Source organism: Miniopterus schreibersii (assembly GCF_964146895.1).
Source record: "Miniopterus schreibersii genome assembly, chromosome: 13".
Classification (NCBI taxonomy): domain Eukaryota; kingdom Metazoa; phylum Chordata; class Mammalia; order Chiroptera; family Miniopteridae; genus Miniopterus; species Miniopterus schreibersii.
The window spans coordinates 39,290,138-39,308,453 of record NC_138113.1 but is presented as its reverse complement, the minus strand read 5'-3'; the positions used below and the strand labels follow the sequence as shown (position 1 = coordinate 39,308,453).

Here is an 18,316-nt window from a genome sequence, read left to right as displayed (position 1 = left end):
CGTGCTCCCAAGACAGATCCAGAGGTTTTCTTTCAGTATCTTCTATTTACCTGACACTTCACCACAAAAGAACTTCAGCAGGTTTCAGGCTTTCGTACCACACAGGAGTTTGAATTGCTGAAAGATGATCGGCTCCAAAAAGGATCCCTCCAGGGACCCCTGTCTTTTTTCGTCTCTAAGAGCCCTTTTGTCTCTATCTATTTTTGTTATTGTTTCCTGTGTAATACAAGCCTGTGTCTCAAACACTAACGAGTCTCCTGGAGGGCAAACGGTACTGTATATGAAATCTATTTAAAACCTGACTTTTAAAAAATCATCTGCAGAGCATGCCACACAGATTCCTGGGCCCCAGCCCAAAGATCGTAGTTCAGTGGGTCTGGTGTGGGGCCCATAAACTTGGCTTCCTAACAAGCTTCGGGAATGTGAAGGTGCTGGTCCACAGACCGCACTTTGAAGAGCCCGGCTCTAAGCCCTGACGAGGGATGCCCTCTAGCCACGTGGAGGTGGTTGTCTAAATGGCCTTTTATAGAGCTTATCAAAAGCCTTTTTCAAGGTCTAAATCAAATCAGATCCACTAGTCTCTAGCCCCTTCATCTTGCCATGTTTACTCCTTGGCAAGTTTAGTGAACACAGAGGAGCCAGTTGTGTGAATTACAGCAGACCCTCCAGTGTCTGCTGTCAGCGAGTGACCAGCCCTTTATCAACCATCCAGGCCTGGGACTTGCAGGTAGCTGATCAGCCAAGGCAATTGGACCCCATATCCTGGAGACTGCTGCTGACAGGGACATGCTGCAGCCAGGAGGGCCAAGGCTGGCCAGCACCCCCGGGTGGACATCCCCACCTGGCTTTGGGCTTCCTGTTCATCCTCACATGTCAAAGTAGCTATCATTAAGGGCTAACGGGGACACTTGGACTTTTAGTCACACTATACTGAACTTATGGAGGGAGGGGGACCATTATGTGACATAGTGGTCTTATCACATGCGGGACTTCATGAGCATCTTGGGTTGTCAGTGATGGTAACAACACAAACAGCTGAGCGATATGTAGCGGCAGTTTGTTGAGTACAGTACTGATCAAACTTTGCCTCATTCCCACCCACGAGGCAGGTGGATTCTGCATCTTGTAGAGGCCCAAGCAAGCTAGGAAAGTTCAAATACTTCCTCCAGATGGCAGAGGTAGGATTCAAACCCGTGTCTCTCTGCCTCCAAAGCCCATGCTCATAACCATTAAGTGCTCTCTCACCATCTGCATCAAGGATTCTATTGTAGTTTTAGCCTCTGCTTTTTCCACTGAGATTGTGAGATTTCCGAGATTGTGATACTCCTAGAAGCAGTTCAGGAATAGAAAGGCAGCAGTGTGAGTTCAATATTCAGTAGCGGTCTAGAACCCACAATATGAAATGGTCTGCCTTCTCTCAAAGAGCAAGAGCTCCAAGAACATTTTTTCCAGAAAATGAATGAGAAAGACCCATTTCCCACAAGCATACGAGGACCTTTTGAAGGAAGCAACAAACTACATCCACTAGGCCATCTTGAAATAGCTACCAACTGTGTCTCAAGTGTTACTTGAGAAAACAAAGCTACTGGAGTCTAATTCAATAAATCCAAAGTGATGCTCCTTGGGCTGGTCCACAGGCCTGTTCGTGTGTTTTTCCTTGCAGTGCCCCTGGCTGGCTATTTTTATTCCTGCCTGAGAGCCAAGAAGGAAAACCCTGAGAGGTTTGTTAATGCCCCTTGCTCTTAAGAGTTATGGGTGCCAGGGCTGTGAGTAGGTTTGGTCTCTGCCCCCCAACTCTATTCTCTTTCCCTCCCCACAAAGCTTTCCTATTACTGTCTGTGCTGCTCCCAGGTGGACTTCTGTGCCTTAAGTCATCTTCACCGCATGATCGTGCCATGCCCACCACCCAGAGAAGCCCTGCTACCATACATATATCCTTCCCAGACTTCATGTTTTTTCAGTAGAATCATACAATACAGACCATCTTGGAAATGCACCTAATTTCCAGTAATGTATCATGAACATCTTTCTACATCATTAATGCAGAAACATTGGTTTAATGGTTATCTAGTACTCTTTTGTGCCTCCCTTCTGGTTTCTTGCATGTAAGACAGATTTTTATGAATGCTTTCTATAAAAAATAGTCACCATCACTTTGCAAAAGCAAAATTAGGTCGCTTTGGGGTAGTAGACTTTAAATAGTAAAATGGCTGTGGGATCTCTGACTCACGCAGAATCTGTGGAGAGGTTGTTTTGTTTTCTACGAAGGTAAATAAATAAAGCTCTGCTGGCAAGCTCTTGATGTAGGAGGTGCTAGTCCTGGACTGGCAGGGAGAGAGTAAGGGAAAGCTGTGGGGGGGATGCCAGCAGGGACCAGAAATCCCAGCCATCAGGGCTCGGCCCCTCATGACCAGTGGGGGCCAGCAGGTATTTCTTCCTGTACTGTGGATCTAAGCCAAATGTCTTTTCTCTCCCCAGCAAATCCACCCATGGCCGCAGCTGTGGTGTCCTATTTTAATGAATGTCCAGATTCCCACAGTCAGCTCTGCTTCCATGGAACCTGCAGGTTTTTGGTGCAGGAGGACAGGCCAGCATGTGTGTAAGTATCCCCTGGTGTCCTGGGGTTCTGGCACTGGGGATGGCCCCGCAACCAATTCAAAGAACATTTACCTCCATGAGGCATGCCAGAAGCCCCGAGACCCCTGAAGCCTGACGTGTTGGAAGATCAAAACCCAGCTAGTGAAAAAGCCAGGTTCCAGGGTCCCAGCCCAGAGCCACTGAGGTAGAACCCCTGGGGGCATGGAGCCTGGGAATCTGCATTTTAACAAGCACCTCATAACTACTGGATTCAGCAAAGTCTGAAAACTCCTGGATCCAAGTTTAATTCACTACTTGGAATTTCCAGAGGGCAAGGCACTGGATTGGATCCTTAGAGTAGCCAGAGTCTCTAGGATGAGGTCTCTGTAGCATCTTTACATGCAGCTAATAGAATAGCAGAAGCACTTGCAAAGGGTTAGTGTACATAAGTGGCAACAGAACAAGAAAAAAAGATACATACCAGGGCACAGTGGTTTCCATATCAGGCTGAGCACCCCGCAGCAGCTTCTTGAAGTATACCTGAGCCCACCCTGACCCCCTGAAGCAGAATCTGCAGGAATGAGACCCAGGAGTCACACTAGTTAAGAGCCACCAGCCATGGTCAGCCAGACTAGGGAAGAAAAGCTCTGAGGAAAGCTTCCCAGAGCAGGTACTGGGGTTTGGCTGGTGGGAGAACAGAGAGGTTACTCCAGGCCTGGAGTGTTAAGGACCTGCTGTTACAGGTCAGTGCGGCTACAGCAGGGAGGAGACAAGATTGAAGACAAAGGGAAGGCCAGAGCCTGTTGGAGTGAGCCTTTATTCTGTAGGCAGGGGAAGCCATGTCAGTTTTGGAAAGGGATGTATTAAGAAAATTAATTTGTCCATACTAGAAAACTATTAGGTGGCCCTATACTCAACATTGGCACGATTGACATTTGGGGCTGGAGAATCCTTTGTTGTAGAGGTTGACCTGAGCATTGAAGGATGTTAGCAGCATCCCTGGCCTCTACCTACCAGGTTCAGTAGCGCCACCACCCTATAACGATGAAAATGTCTCCGGCCCGGCCAGAGTGGCTCAGTTGGTTGAGCACTGTCTGTCCTGTGCACCAAAAGGTCGCCCTTTCGATTCCGGTCAAGGAGCACACCTGGGTTGTGGGTTTGATCCCCAGTCAGGGAGCATATGGAAGGCAACAAATCGATGTTTCTCACATTGATGTTTCCCCCATCTCTCTCTCCCTCTCCCTCTCCCTCTCCCCCCCCCCCTTCATCTCTCTAAGCATGTCCTCAGGTGAGGATTAAAAAAAAGAATCTCCAGATATTGCCAAATGTCCCTGGAAGGGAGGCAAAATCACCCCCTGCTCCTATTAAGAACCACCCAAGTTGCCATTTCATAGGTCAAAAATGGTTGCAAGTCAGCAATTTCATGGGGTCCAACCTAATAGTACCAGTAAATAATAAAAGCTAGCATTTATTGAGTTCTTGCTCATGCCAGTCCCATTCCAAACATAATCCATGTGCTCACTCATGTAATCCTCATAATGATTCTGTGAGGTAGGCACAGAGAGGCTGTGCCCAGGTGATATACCAGAGTTTACATTTAAACCCAGGCCGGCTCCTGAAGCAGAGTCCATAACCATGATGCTTAAGAATATCAAATGCATTATTAACCCAAGAGAAGTTGGGGACCAGGAGAGTTTGTGGCAGTAAGTGGTAGTGGATAGGGCTTTCTTCTTCCTGGGATGTGGCTGTGTGATCCTGAGCAGGCCCCTTGGGGTGCCTCTGAGCCTCACCTGGACAGGCACACTGGCCACCTTCCTCCTGGGGGAAGGACTGTGTGAAGCTCCCAGGTCATGTCTGCAGAGCTAAGAGCCCTTCCCACCCCATAAATTCAAAGCACAGTGATGATAATAGTCATAGTCATTATTCATTATTATCATTCTTATTAAAATGCACATGGAGGCCCCTGGGGGACTGATGGGGTTGTTTTGTTAGCAGCCTGGTCATTGTGGAAAAACACTGGCCCTGGAGGAAGAGTGGCCTCTTGGCTCAGATATCAGGAAAGCTCCCAGGACAGCAGGCAGAAGGCATTCTCCCCTCCAGCAGTACCCAATGCAGGGACCTCAGGAGGCTGCCTCTGGCTGTGCATTGAAAGGATCCTTTTTGGAGAGAGAGGGCAAGTTTTTGCTGAGTTCTAATTTTTGTGTCCAAAGCTCAGTTTTCTCCTCAGGTGCCTTCCCCACCAGATTAGGAGCTGGTGTAAACTTTCTGAGAGCTGGCAGCCTCCAGCCTGGCCAAGACCCCTGTCATTGCTGTTGGAAGCCTTCTCTTGCTCTCCTCAGCCTGGATTCCAAGCCCTGCTCTTGGCTCAAGGAGATACTTGTTCATCACACCATTACATTTTGATAATCAGGATGACTGACTGGCTATCACTCCTCCGTTCACATTATAAATGTTACTATATAGTAATTTCTCAATAAAAGCTGTAGCTAGCTAATGCCAGGCCCCCAGCATGCCACATCTAGTGGCTCATGGAGTCCTCACAGCTCCCCTCTCAAGTAGGGATTCTTGCCCTTATTGTATAAATGAGAAAACGAGCCAGCTAAGAGAAGTTAAGCAACTTGCCCAGAGTCCCAGAACTAGTAAGTGGTAGAGCTGGGATTCAGGCGATCAATTCCAACCCCAGAACCCATGTTTTCAGCCACTGCCCTGGAGGGCACACTGCCTCAGCCTCAAAGTTCACCTGAAATCCCTAAGCTCTTTGTTTTCCAGGAAAGATGTTGGCACCTTCCCCCTGCAGGTAAACCTTCCTCCGGAGAAAGGTCGGGGTCATTTCCAAGCTGCTTGCCCTGACCACAGACTCTTAAGGAGTCTTTCCCATGGATCCCATGGGGGGTCTTTGGAAACAGCAGAGATGATTTTGCAATTTGGAGCAGCTGGCCTTCTGTGAGAAGACGCAGCCATAAAAGCAGGGACCACCTCTTTAACTCAGTTTCCCCACTGGATCTTGGTGGCACTCAGCCCACAGACATGATTTATGTAGTGGTAAAGGAAAATCTATACTGTTCTTTGGTGGCTTTGGTTGTCAGCATTTTGGAACTATGGTTTCGCATCTCCTTGCAGCTTCTCTTAAACACAGGGTTTGCCCTCTACAGCTCCTCAGTCTCTACTTCTGCGCTAAGGAGCTTGTAAGCTCCATGAGGACAGGACCACACCTTATACCTACTGTATTTACAGTACCTAGAAGGATCTTCTAATTAATCAATTCCTAATAGACCAGAAATTCAGTCCATACAGAGAAAGAACATTCTGTCTCTCACTTTAAGACCCACCCCAGCTTTGAGGAGCAGGCATGTATTCTGGTCAATAAAACTGACATACCTTGAAGTAAGGCCTCGTCTTTCATGGCCTTATAAAGAAAATGCACCCTGACCCAAGACCATAGTCTCAGAAGAGGGAGTTCTTTCTAAAATACTGTCAGCCTTAAGCTTTGTTTTCCGTAAGAACAATAGTCTGTAAGTGTCCAGAGGACCTCAAACACCACCTTTGAGGTCAAGACAAGAAGTTCAAACAAATAATTAATCAGAGATAGTCAAAAGTAGTGCAAACTAGCCTTAAACAGCTGTGCTTCAGATGAGCCCTGGATGGTATTTTATATCTCCCTTTAATAAAACCCCACTGTACCCAACTGCGTCAGGAAATAAATGGGGAAAGAATTTCCCAAGAGAGTAAAGCCGTAGAGATGCAAGCTCAGGACTCGCACGCCCATCTTATCCCCCAGGCAGATTCCACACTGTGGTCTGCTGCCTGCAGAAGCCTTCAAACAAAGGAAAACAGTGGCAGGAAGCCACCCAGGGGACGAGATTTAAGGGTTCCGGTGTTGGCAGCCACTGGCAACTAGTTTGAAGTTTTGATAGTTTGAAGTTTCTCACCTGTTCATAACGTCCCTCCGTGACTGAACTCCCTGACTTAACTTTCCCACAGCAAAGTGTGAAAACAAAGTGCTGGCGGCCAAGGAAAACATTCCATGTGGCCCCGGCCACCGTACATTCCCGCAGGATCTGAACAGTCAGACACCCAGAGAAGTGACCGCCGTGTGTGACCAGGATCACACCTCCCAAGAGAGCAGGATTGAGAGGTTTTCTTGTTGGTGCTTGAGCCACTTTATGTAGATCAACTCACCTCAACTACCAGCAGGTGGTGTGGCCCCGGGGTTAAGTTATGACATCACTACCATCCCCATGTCTGGAGAAAGTGTATGTCCTCACTTTCTCTGCTTGCTCCTCTGGAAGCAGATACTGAGGGTCACACACCAGGTGGGATAGCACAGCAATGAAACGCACAGATCTGAAGGTCAGACAGACCTGAGTCACTTCGACAAGTGACTTAACCCCATTAAGCTCCATTTTCTTTGTGTGTAAAATGGGGACACTAGTACTTCATAGGATTTGGGGGGGGGGGCAGTGACCATAATGCGTGTAGAGCTGTTGCTGTTCAAGACAAGAGACACTAAACAGGTGACGCTATTGACATTAATTTGTTTAATTAAAATTTTGTTTCTGTCTCACTAGCCACATTTCAAGCACTCAGTACCTCTAGAGGCTACTGTGTCAGCAGCATAGATAGAGACTGTTTCCATCATCACAGAAAGTGCTAGAGAACATTCCAGCTCAGTTCCCAGCAGAGCATAAGAGCAGTTGGCATCAGGACCAACTCCACTGTGATCAGGTCATTGTTACCATCACCGTAGCTGAAGGACTTGAAAGATTCTGCTGAAAGGAGCAGTGAAGGTCAGGTAGACAGTAGAACCCAGGGCTGTCCCATGAGGCCTGTGGATCAGAGCTGCAAAGGAAGCCTTTACTCCCCAAGCCCCAGAAACAGAGGCTATAGGACTTGGCAAATCCAGTTCTCAAGAGGCCAAGAATGAGTGAGCCCAATACCTATATCCCTGGGCTCAGGGGCCTCACTCCCACCCCAGCCCTGTGAATTCTCTCCATATTAAAGGCAAGGTAGTGTAAACATATTTCTGAAACCAAGGTCCTTGGCCCCCATATTAAAGACTTTATCTTGGGACCTATGCCAAAGGACTTGGCTACAAATCAGAGCATTAACCTCCTGCCAGAGAGTACATCATTGTTTATGAAGACAACGTCTCTCAAGAGCCTTAAAAATGTTCCCATCCTTTATTTACATTTTTAGCACTTAGCCCTTCCTTTGTGCCAGGCACTTTGCAAGATATTAACTCATGTAGTGCTCATAACAGCTCTGTGAAGTATGTATTATGACGATCACATTTTAAAGTTGCAGAATTGATGGTACAAAGTGATGAATTTGCTGAAGGTCACACAGGCGTTAGCTGGGAAATGGGATTTGAACCCATGATAATTTGGCTCCAAAGTCTGTACTGTGTTGTGCCAACATGTGGGACCCTATCCTGAGGAAATACCAAATGCAAGCAGATGTGTACACAAAGAAACACCTGGCTTTATGTATGATCTTAAAATTTGATCAGCCTAAATAGTAAGGGTTTGGTGAAGCAAACCGTGTACATAAATACTGTACAATCATTTTAAACGGCTTTTGCAGAGTTTCAAATGACATAGTAAAATGGTGAAGAGAGGTTAAATGAGAAACTGATCCAGAAGTACTTTTAAAAACTATCTTAACTATGTTAAAAACTACATAGAAATAGTCTGGAAGGAAACGTTAATTGGGCTGCCACTTGAGGTGGGTGTGCAACAATATGGGCTTTCTTATTTCTTTTCCTTTCCACTTTATTATAATTCATGTGCTTTACAGTTTGCTTAGAAACATTCCATTTCTAGTTGAGGGAATTTTTTCTTAAGAAAAAAAATTCAAGAGCACAGCTCTACACACGTTATCATATTTCTTTAAATTTTGAGAAGAGCTCCTGCTGTGAACCACATACAAAGGGACTCAAGGTGGAAACTGAGCAACTCGACAGGACTGGCAGACCCCAAAGCCCTCAACAGAGGAGAACGAAAGACATAGATCATTTCATTCTTCTTGTTAAAACAGACCTACAGCCACAAAGTTTGCTCCTAGGAAAAGCACCAAAGTAACCTCCAGACAATCAGGAACAAAAATGCAAAAGCGCCCCCCCCACCCCCCCCACCGGAGCATGTTGCCTTTTATCTCCAGCCACACTGGCTCCTTTCACAGCGCAGACAACCTCCTTAACCTCCTGGACTACACTCTTTCTTTCTAAAGCACTTCTTCCCTTTTGGTTCGCATTTTGGGAAAATAGCCTGAATGTGATTCCAGAGGCTCATTTTCAGCATTATGAAGACAAAACAGCATTCCAGAACCTTGTGTTTGGCAAAACCCACTCTAGACAGATGAAACTGAATGGTCAAATGATATTTTTTAAAAGTTCGGTCCTATGCATTTCTCATTCCCCTCTATAATCGATAAAATAACTCCTATTTTGTTCAGGTTCCTGTCATAAACGGGTGCAACATCTTCCGTTTCTCCTGCACTTGATATGAGGGGGCCCCTTTTATAGCCACCACCCTGGGGAAATTCCCCGGCGGGGGGAGAATGAGTTGGGGCATTTTAAGAAGTGGCATATTTTGAATTGTTGGTCCTTGATTCTGTGTACTTAAATGATAGTTCTACCTCAGTGGTCCTTAGGCCTCACTGCACATTAGAATCACCTGGACGCACAGAGCAATGGGATGGTCATCTCCTGGGGTGTGACCTTGGCCCTGGCATTTTCCAGAGCTTCCCAGGTGATTCTAATGTGCAGCCCAGTGGGAACCAGTGCCCACCTGAAGTAAAGGAGAGGACAGCCCCTGAGTCAAGTGTCATTCATTTGTGATCAGGTAAAGTGACTCTTCCCTTCCTTGTGTAACTTGTACCTAAAATAATCAGCATAATTAAGTCTAATATTAGTAGAAGCTTGCAATATTAAAAAAAAAAGCATAAAAAAAAAGTCAGCAAACCTTTTCTTTCTCCCCCATATCATAAGAAGCAACTGGGAAGCATCCCCATTCTTAGAAATGACTGCGGAGGAGAAAAGACCCCTCCTCCACCCTAAGGCCAGAAAGTCAAAATTGTGGTTCTTAACTTTGGCCGCTCAATAGAATCATCTGGAGGTCACCGGTTCAATCCCTGGTCAGGGCACATGCCTGGGTTTGTGTTCAGAATTCTGTGGTCCAGATCCTTTTTCAAGAAGAGTCTTCTTGCCAGGGAGACCCCTCTTCCAGCTTGTTTCTCTTCCATCCGGGGCCTGCTGTCTTCTCAGGTCTGTAGAGAACCCTACATGGCATTTTCCATCCTAGTTGGCCCTTCCCAGCTTCCTTACTTACCAAACAATGAAAACCCTTTGCACCCTGTTGAACGTCAGATCTTTTGTCCTAACATGACTGGAGGCTAAACCAAAAGCTAGATTTGATCAAGAGCTTCATCCGTGGCATTCTCATCCCACCCCCCGTTTAGCTGTCAGGGGGAGCAGCCTGGTAAATAAGCGAGAACCCAGGCTGGGGGGTCAGCAAACCTGGGTATAAATTTCTCTCTTCCCTAGCAGGGTGGACACAGCCAAATGACTTGACTTTTCTGTGCAAGGATTAAATGAGATAGAGTGTCCTAGATGTAAAATAACCCTTAACAAAAAAGCAAGTGCCTAAATCCAAACTAAAAAAAATACCTTTCTGTAAGGTACATCACAGGTGGGCTTTGGGATAAAGAGTGCCAGTAAAAGACTTCCATTAAGCCATGTTACAGACAGAAGCTTGTATGCACTGGTAGCCTTAAGCAGCAATTTTTGCAGCATCTACTGTTTGCCATAAATCTTAACTCCGTAGAGTACCTGTTCCTTTAAAATGATTAAATTTTTGTTAACATTGAGCAAAACCTATGCTCCAAGAAAACACTGTTCAGCAAGCAAGTCCTCACTTAATGTCACTGATAAGCTCTGAGACTTTACCAGAAATGACATATAAAGAAACCAATTTTACCATAGGCTAATTGGTATAAATAAGAGTTAAGTTCATTAACATCATGATGAAATGTTATAATGAAACAGCATTATAACAAAACGAGGGTATTCATTATCCAAGGACCTGGCTCCAAGTACCCTCTGGCGGCTGGGGTGTGGCAGGCCGGCGCCCAGGTGTAGGGAGATCACACATGGACCCCCTCTAGGTCTAGCACTGGCACAACAGCAGGCACACCAAGACCCTTCACCTCCTTTCATTTTCCCTTTTTCCTCATATGTCTTTTAATCTAAAAGTGAAGATGGCAGGCTAGCTACTTCATCAAAAGGTGGACTCTTAAAAAATGTTTAGCTATCATTGCCATGTCTGGGGGGGGAACAAAACAAAACTCAAAACTAGTGTGTGAGCTTTGGTGCAAGGCTGCTCCTCAGGGAAGTCCCTCTGGGAAGGAAGTTTCCCCACTGGAGAAGGCAGCGGTGATCAAACATTTTCATAATTTGAAAGTCACCCCCGACAAAGGGACCAAGCTGTAAGCTAAGTATCTTCTATTGAGAAGAATTAACATGCTTGGAGGGGGGAAATGCCTGCATTAGAAAATGGCCATCGATCGTTTCCTTATGGCTAAGGAATCAGCATGTGAGAACCACTTGTGGCTGCCCCGATTCTAAACCTTTAGAATTGGGAGGGGGGGTAGCATAGGCCAGAGCGAGATGGAAGCAACTGCATTAGCCTTTCGCACATAGGATTCCATGGTTACTAAATGCATGATTCCAAAGAGCCTCTGAATAGTAGCAATACCAGTAATAATAGCAGCTTGTGTTGATGTTGCCTTTTAAAGGCTGCACACAGCTCACAAGCATGACTTCTTTGGTGCCCTTACTAATCCTCTGGTGGAGGGAGGCCAGATGGTGGTAGAAATGAGGACCAGGGTTTGCAGGAGATCAGCAGCTTCTCCAGGCCTACAGTTACCATTTAGTAGTGCTGGCCCCAGCTTCTTACGTGCCCCATGTGCTGGGCCACCAGGTAAGTGCTTGCAGAACTGATTAAACTTGAAGATAAGCAAACCACAGAGCATGTCTCCCACTGGTTTAGTATGTTTCCTTCAGATCAGAAATTCTGAATACACACATTTGGTTTAAAAATAACCTGAATTTTTATGAACTGCCAAAATGAACTGCGTGTCATAAACACATTTGCTGCTTCCTTCATTTCCCCCAAGAGCTGGCATGGTGACAGTAATAATGAAGTGCTTCAGCAGCGCCTTTCATCCTCACATGACAAAGCTGGTTCCCTACCCCTCGATCTCCAAGCAAGAGGTGCCTGGGCAGGGAAGTGGGAGTGGCAGGAGCCTTGCAGGAGCAACCATTTTAATAATACCTGGAGGGGTCTCTTGAGGCTTCTCCTAGGGCTTTGGGTCCCTCCAGCCCAGCCTTCCCTGAGGAGTTAGGGGAACAGGACCTTCTGCCGGGAGAGAGTGCTGATATCCCTTTCTTTCCCAGCTGCCACTCTGGGTATGTCGGAGCACGCTGTGAGCACGCGGACCTCCTGGCTGTGGTGGCCGCCAGCCAGAAGAAGCAGGCCATCACCGCCTTAGTGGTGGTTTCCGTCGTGGCCCTGGCGGGCCTCATCATCACGTGTGTGCTGATACAGTGAGTATTTGCTGCCCCTAAGGTCGGGTCCCCCACCTGCCTGCCCTCCCAGGGACATCTGCAGCATGCACAGATAACAGGGCCACCTCAGCAGTTTATTGCTGTGGTGTCTGAGCGAAGCCAGCAGGCCCCTTGGGCAGACACTGCATGAGCTGGGCGCTCCTGCAAGGCTCCTGCCTCAACCATGTCCTCTGTCTGCAGCTGCTGCCAGGTCCGAAAATACTGTGAGTGGTGCCGGGCCCTCCTCTGCCGGCACGAGAAGCCCAGTGCCCTCCTGAGAGGAAGGACCACCTGCTGCCACTCAGAAACAGGTAAGGGGCTGCAGCGAGGAGGGGCCTTTTCCCTTGGGAGACACCATTGGGTGGAGAAAACAGCTACCTCCTCCAGGTCAGGGCAGAAGTTCTTGGAGGTTGAAGTGGGAAGAGGGAGAAAAGGAACAATACTTACCTACCAAGTCAGGTTTAGTTTAGTCCAAGGTGTGTTTTACTCAAAAGGGAGCTCTTACCCTTACTGGTGACCATGTGGCTTTTAACCCATTATGTAACCTCTCTGAGCCTGTTTTCTTATTAGAAAGGTGATGTGTAAGATTAAGTACTGACATCAAGCAACTAGTATCGTGTATCACCAACTGTAGATACGTAACAGATGTTCGTTTTCTTTCCCTTGAAAAATCACTTCCCTTTTCCCACCTGTGAAGTGAGGGATTGGCCTACAGAAGACCTCTAAGGACTCTTTAAACTCTTAGATCCTGTGACCATCGTTAAGTTTTCCATTGTTTCATGAATGTTTTTGAACACCTAGCCTTGGGCCAAACATACATCTCAGGAGCCCGCATCTGAGCATCACTAGTTTGGTGCTAAGAGCCAAATTGCTCCTTTAGCCAGACAACCTGAGAAGTCTCACATCAGTTGTTTTTCTGGACTGCTATTTAGACCAGTAGAGCCCATCATAAAAGTTCCTTTTCAGGAAGTAGTGGGTCAGGAGGCAATTGCCCCAGGCTCATCCACCTCAAGGTGTCCTTATCTAGTAAACAGTTGACATTCCAGAAGCTCAGGGTTACAGGGAGAGTGTAGGAAGAAAAGCAACTGGTGTTCATTAACCCTCATGGTATCTGACCTGGAGGGAATGGAAGGCCCAGGAGCACCTAGTATTTGTTCATTTCAGGAACCACAGCAGTTGTGCATGGGCAGTTCTTTTGATCTGGGAGGATACTAATTCATTAATCCTCAAAATAGCCTTAAGGAGGAGGATTTGTGGGTGATGCAGGTAAACTGAGTCTTCCAAAGGCCTGCTTGTGTCCCACCGTGAGCCTGTGGGAGAGCTATGATGAGGAATAAGGCCCCTGAGGCCTCCTTCCTTCCACTACCTCTGGGGCCATCCGCTGAGCTAATGGAGGTCAGTTTTATTGTCTTTTAGCACCAAAAGAAAAATTATACCTTGTAAGAAAATTCATAGGTTTTGTACCATTTGTCTGCACCTCAGCAGAGTAAGTTTCTTCTTAATACTACTTCTCTACTCATATTTGAGAGGACTTCAGCCTTGAGCCTGGGGATGGATCTGGCCTCCCAGAGAGGGCCATTGAGGCTGAAGCCCCTGTCGCCTTTCCCCGAGATGATGCATACCTCCCCACTGCCAGCTGGGGTCTGGCCCACAGAGCTTAACCTGTGTTTCCTTCCTCACAGTGGTCTGAAGCGCCCAGAGGAGGAGTTCAGCCAAGTGAACTGGGGCAGCCCTAATGAAGAAAGGACTTCTTCAGGACAGCCCAGCAAGGGATGCCTGGGATGTGCCAACAGACTTTCCTACTCTGCCGGCAATCACCTGTGCAGCCTTTTGTCTTTTGTGGGCCTTCCTTCAAAACTATCAGGAACTCTGTCTGCTTGGGGTTATTTGGTGTGACCTAAAAAAGAAATCAGTGGATCACAATTTGACTGGTCAAAAAAGAACTGCAAGGGGTGGACTTCCTGTTTACCTGTATAAGGTGTGTGCATCAGTCTGCATCTGAGTTCCAGGTGCAGTTGCCTTCTACCGTTCATAGATGCCAGGCTGTGTTTCTTTTTAATGGGCCCACAGCAGCATGTATCCTGCCCAACACCGGAGATTCCTAGAGTTGTTACAATTTTTTCTCAACCCCTTACTGGGGAAGAAGGTGGAGAAAGGATAACTGCTTATTGCTATGTGAGGATGCCAAGTTTAAGAAGAGCTGTGTCTGTCCTCTACCCACGAGACCCTCAACCAGCCCAATGTCTTCCACAGACACGTGATGTTGACCTTCCCAAGTCACCACCACCCTTAGAGATAATTTCTTATTTATTAGCTGGATGATGGTTTTATTTTTAATCTCTTAATTCAATGTATAAGGCATAAACTCGTTTAGACTTCTGCATTAATGATGGATGTATTGCTGGCTGCAAAGTTATACTGATTAAAAATGTCTGGCCTCTTTGGGACAGCTAAGGCTTAGGAAAGCCACCCAGGAGGTACAGAGATGGAAGCAGAGGTTGAGTAGCTGATGGGGGCAAAGATTGGGGTTCAGCTGTTGTGCCATTTAAGACACAAAGCAGGTAATGCCCCTGGATACATTCTTATGGAAAATTAGCCAATCCAGCAGCATAGATTTGTCACCTCTGTCAGGAGAGAGAGGAAGAAAGTGCACGTGTGTGTGTGTCAGTCTCCACTGGTTAAACACAATACTTGCTACACTGCTCCATGATTAAACATTAACTTCCTAGTGAGGCCTCTAAGAGCCATGGGCATTTGGGGCTACATCCATGGAAGGAGAACTGGTCATTTTGCATTTTGTAACTGGGTTGATTCATTTTTAAAAGGAGAAATTTAACTGTTCTATGTATTTTCAAGCATGAGGAGAGATATTCCAGGGATTTTTTTTTTTTTTTTTTTCATTTGGGATGCTGATTTTATTAACAAAAACTCTAACAAGCCATCTCCACCATGAGGGTCTTTCTTTCCCCTCAGAGAAGGAATAGCGCTTCTGGGTACTAGGGTACATTCTGCCCCTCTGGCCTCCCTCCAGCTAAACAGTAAGGAGCTCATCCCTAGGATCTTTCATTAAAAGTTGGGGACTGAACAACAATGAAATAATATACAAACTCCTTATGTGAGGGAAGTCTTTTTTCACTAATATTTGGAAAAATGGAAGATTTCTACCTGTTAACCCTTCAGTGCAAGGAGCTCCTCACATCGTGAAAGAGACCTTTAATATATATCAAATTGGCTTGAAATTTCTATCAGTTTTGTCCTCTCCTAATTCTTCCCTAGTTGTCTATTTCAGTGAATTTCCTCTCCCTTTCTTACAGTTGAGACCAATATGTGACCTGTGTCTTACCTACAGCACTTTTATTGAATCATGATACACCCAAAGCACTGAGAGCAGAAGCGGGATCTGTTCACCAGCTGGCCCCCTAGCCATGTGATTGACATAGCTCCTAGGTTTTAATTCTAAAAGAAAATAGATCTAAGTTTACATTCCATGGGCCAGTCCTACAGCAACAGATAATGTGGGCTGAGGCTGATGTGTGTAGCATCTCACTCAGAGACCAACCCAGCTGACACCAGCTTATAGATCCCAGTGTGTGTTCACCTTTCCCATCAGCCTCTGACAGTCAGATTCCGGTTTAGAAGACTAATGGAAGTGGAGTAGTGTCACTTAACCTGAGGCCACATTTTTCCTCTAGGACAATCTTTCCTCAGTCTTTTAGAGACTTTGAAGTCTGATTGCCTTTAACAAGTATGGACTAATGTGGAAATGTTTGTAGGCTTTTCTTCACCTAGTGAATGGAAGGATCAGTGTCCAGTCTTTAGTCTTCCAAGAGCCTTTGCAGAGCTATGAGAAGACATGGGTGAAAACAGAGGGAATCTTCTTGGTTCCCTGTGGGGACTTTGGATTTAGTGTCTGTGAATGCTCTGGTCCTCAGGTCCAACAAGTCATAGCTGCCAGCATCCCTTCCTTGTGCGTGTACAACTGTTTAGTGAACAGGCTCAAATATGTGCTTCCTTAGATGTGCCTCTTGGGTCAGTCCTCAGTAAACCATGTCTGAAAAGAGTTGGAAGCAGAGTCCAGGGTCAAGGCAGGCCTGGTTGTACCTTTGTCCATGCCCTGGGATATGACACAGCCTTGCTTCTTTGGTGATTTCTAGAAATCAGATGGCCAACAAGCTTGGGATTCCTGAGCCATTTTATGGCATTGATACTTCTTTGGTTAGCTGTAAAATACCCTCATACCCCCATTTCAGGTTAAAAACATATCTTCTAACCCATCTCTAAAGATTCCTTGTGTTTCCCTGCTTTTTAGAAAGCCAGGTGTTCATGATGATTAGGGAATCATTCCCAAGATCTGACCCGATAGGTAGCTATACACCTGGGAGTGGGGAACACAGATGTTTCCAGTGTCTATCAGGAGAAATGAAAAGACTCCATTTTTAAAAAGGTAGGAGGCGCTTCCACATCTTTTATGGAGCCTGCTCTACAAGCCATGACTTCAAGCATACTGGCAGGAGACATTGTCTTCTAGAAGGAAGACATACAGCAGCCAATCCTGATCTGGAAAACACATCCGGACACATGGGAAAAGCAAGCTATGAGTTTGCCATTGTGATCCAGCGGAGGAGGTGGGCAGAATGTCCGGGTCTATTTTGCTGAGAAAGGAGGAGGTGGGATTGACGCTCCCCCACCCTCTTTGGTGAGGGAGGGGAAAGTGCGGTTCTAGAGCTTCTTGGGAGACTATTCTTTGCAGGTAGAAAAAGGTGTCTGGCATCTCCAACTAGGTCTTCCAGGGCCAGATTGTCTCAGTGCACATGGGCCACTGGTTGCTTTTCCAGGCAATTTTGGCAGGAATGAGTCAACCAGGCTCCAACTGCTTAGGGGACCCTGACCCCTTAGGGGGATCTGGCTTTAATTTCTTCCAATCTTCTCACTACAGGCAGGGGCAGGGTAGACATCACAGAAACACATGAACACCTATGTTTGCTCTTAATGTTCTAACCTAAGACCTGTTCTCTGTAGCCACCAATTTTGCCAGGCTTTCTGAAAGCTCCAGTGGTAAGCACACACACAGTACTGAAAAGCAACCCCTCTTTCTAATGTAACTGATTGAAGTGTTCAACTTTTCATTATCTTTATTATAACAAACCTGATGCTTTTTTTTTTTTAGAACTTGTTACTCTGACTTCTGTATATGTTGCACTGAAAAAGTTAATATTTAATGTTTTAATTTATTTTGTGTGGTAAGTTAATTTTTATTTCTGTAATGCATTAATGTGATTAGCAGTTCTTTTCCTTAATATCTGAATTATTTAAAGAGTAGTGAGCAATATAAAATGCAGTTGCATTTTCATTAATGTGCATTGTTGTTCAGTTGTACTGTACCTTGTTTGGAAAAATGAAGGAATGGACTCTCTTGTTTTCCTAAATCAAGACTGAAAATTTTCTTTCGTGAGATTGGGATATTGCTGAAGCAAATTAAGATTTTTCTCTGCAAATGTGAGTAATGAGAAAAAATTAGATGCTCTTTTTCAAAATGTGGGGATCATAAAGTGAACCCGAGTTGATCCCTGTCTGCTTGAAGAAACCAAATTATTTCAAGTTCTCAATATATCATCTATGTGTCCTACAATATGCTAACTGATATAAGGGAAAATATAAAATACACAATCCCTGCTCCCAAAAGAATTGAGATCTGGCTAGGAAGACAGATTGACATGCAGAAAATAATTCTGGACTAGTTCTAGACAAGATGCAAATAGTTAGTTGTAAGGTAGAGATTATGCATTAATAACTGTGGTTCTCAGTGTTGTCCCCAGACCAGCAATATCAGCATCACCTGAGAACTTCTTAGGAATGCAAATTCTCAGGCCCCACCCCAGACCTATTAAACTCTAGAGGTGCCCAATGCCCCCTCCACCTTTCCGGTTATTCTGATTCATGCTTAAGTTTGAGAACCACTGTGCTTTAGGACTCAGTGAAGAGCAAATCAGTGTGGGGCTGTAGTTTTTAGGAAAAGCTTTATAGAGGCTTTGCAGAAGTGATGAAAGTTAGCTATTAACTTGGAACATTAAGGGGTAAATTGTGCTATCAGAAAATATGGTCTTGAATAAAGACCTGCATTAATTTGGATCCTCT

At 45.8% G+C, this 18,316-nt stretch overlaps 1 protein-coding gene across 1 annotated transcript in view; it reads left to right on the top strand.

Moving 5' to 3' along the window:
• The window catches only part of TGFA (transforming growth factor alpha), an 87,702-nt gene extending 70,098 nt beyond the window's left edge, over nucleotides 1-17,604 (top strand). Inside the window, exons 3-6 of the mRNA XM_081156599.1 lie at nucleotides 2,479-2,599; nucleotides 12,032-12,181; nucleotides 12,383-12,492; nucleotides 13,864-17,604. Coding sequence (XP_081012725.1) covers nucleotides 2,479-2,599; nucleotides 12,032-12,181; nucleotides 12,383-12,492; nucleotides 13,864-13,871 — 389 coding nt within the window. The 3' untranslated portion in view covers nucleotides 13,872-17,604. The remainder of the gene's footprint in view (nucleotides 1-2,478; nucleotides 2,600-12,031; nucleotides 12,182-12,382; nucleotides 12,493-13,863) is intronic.
• The last annotated feature ends 712 nt before the right edge of the window (nucleotides 17,605-18,316 follow it).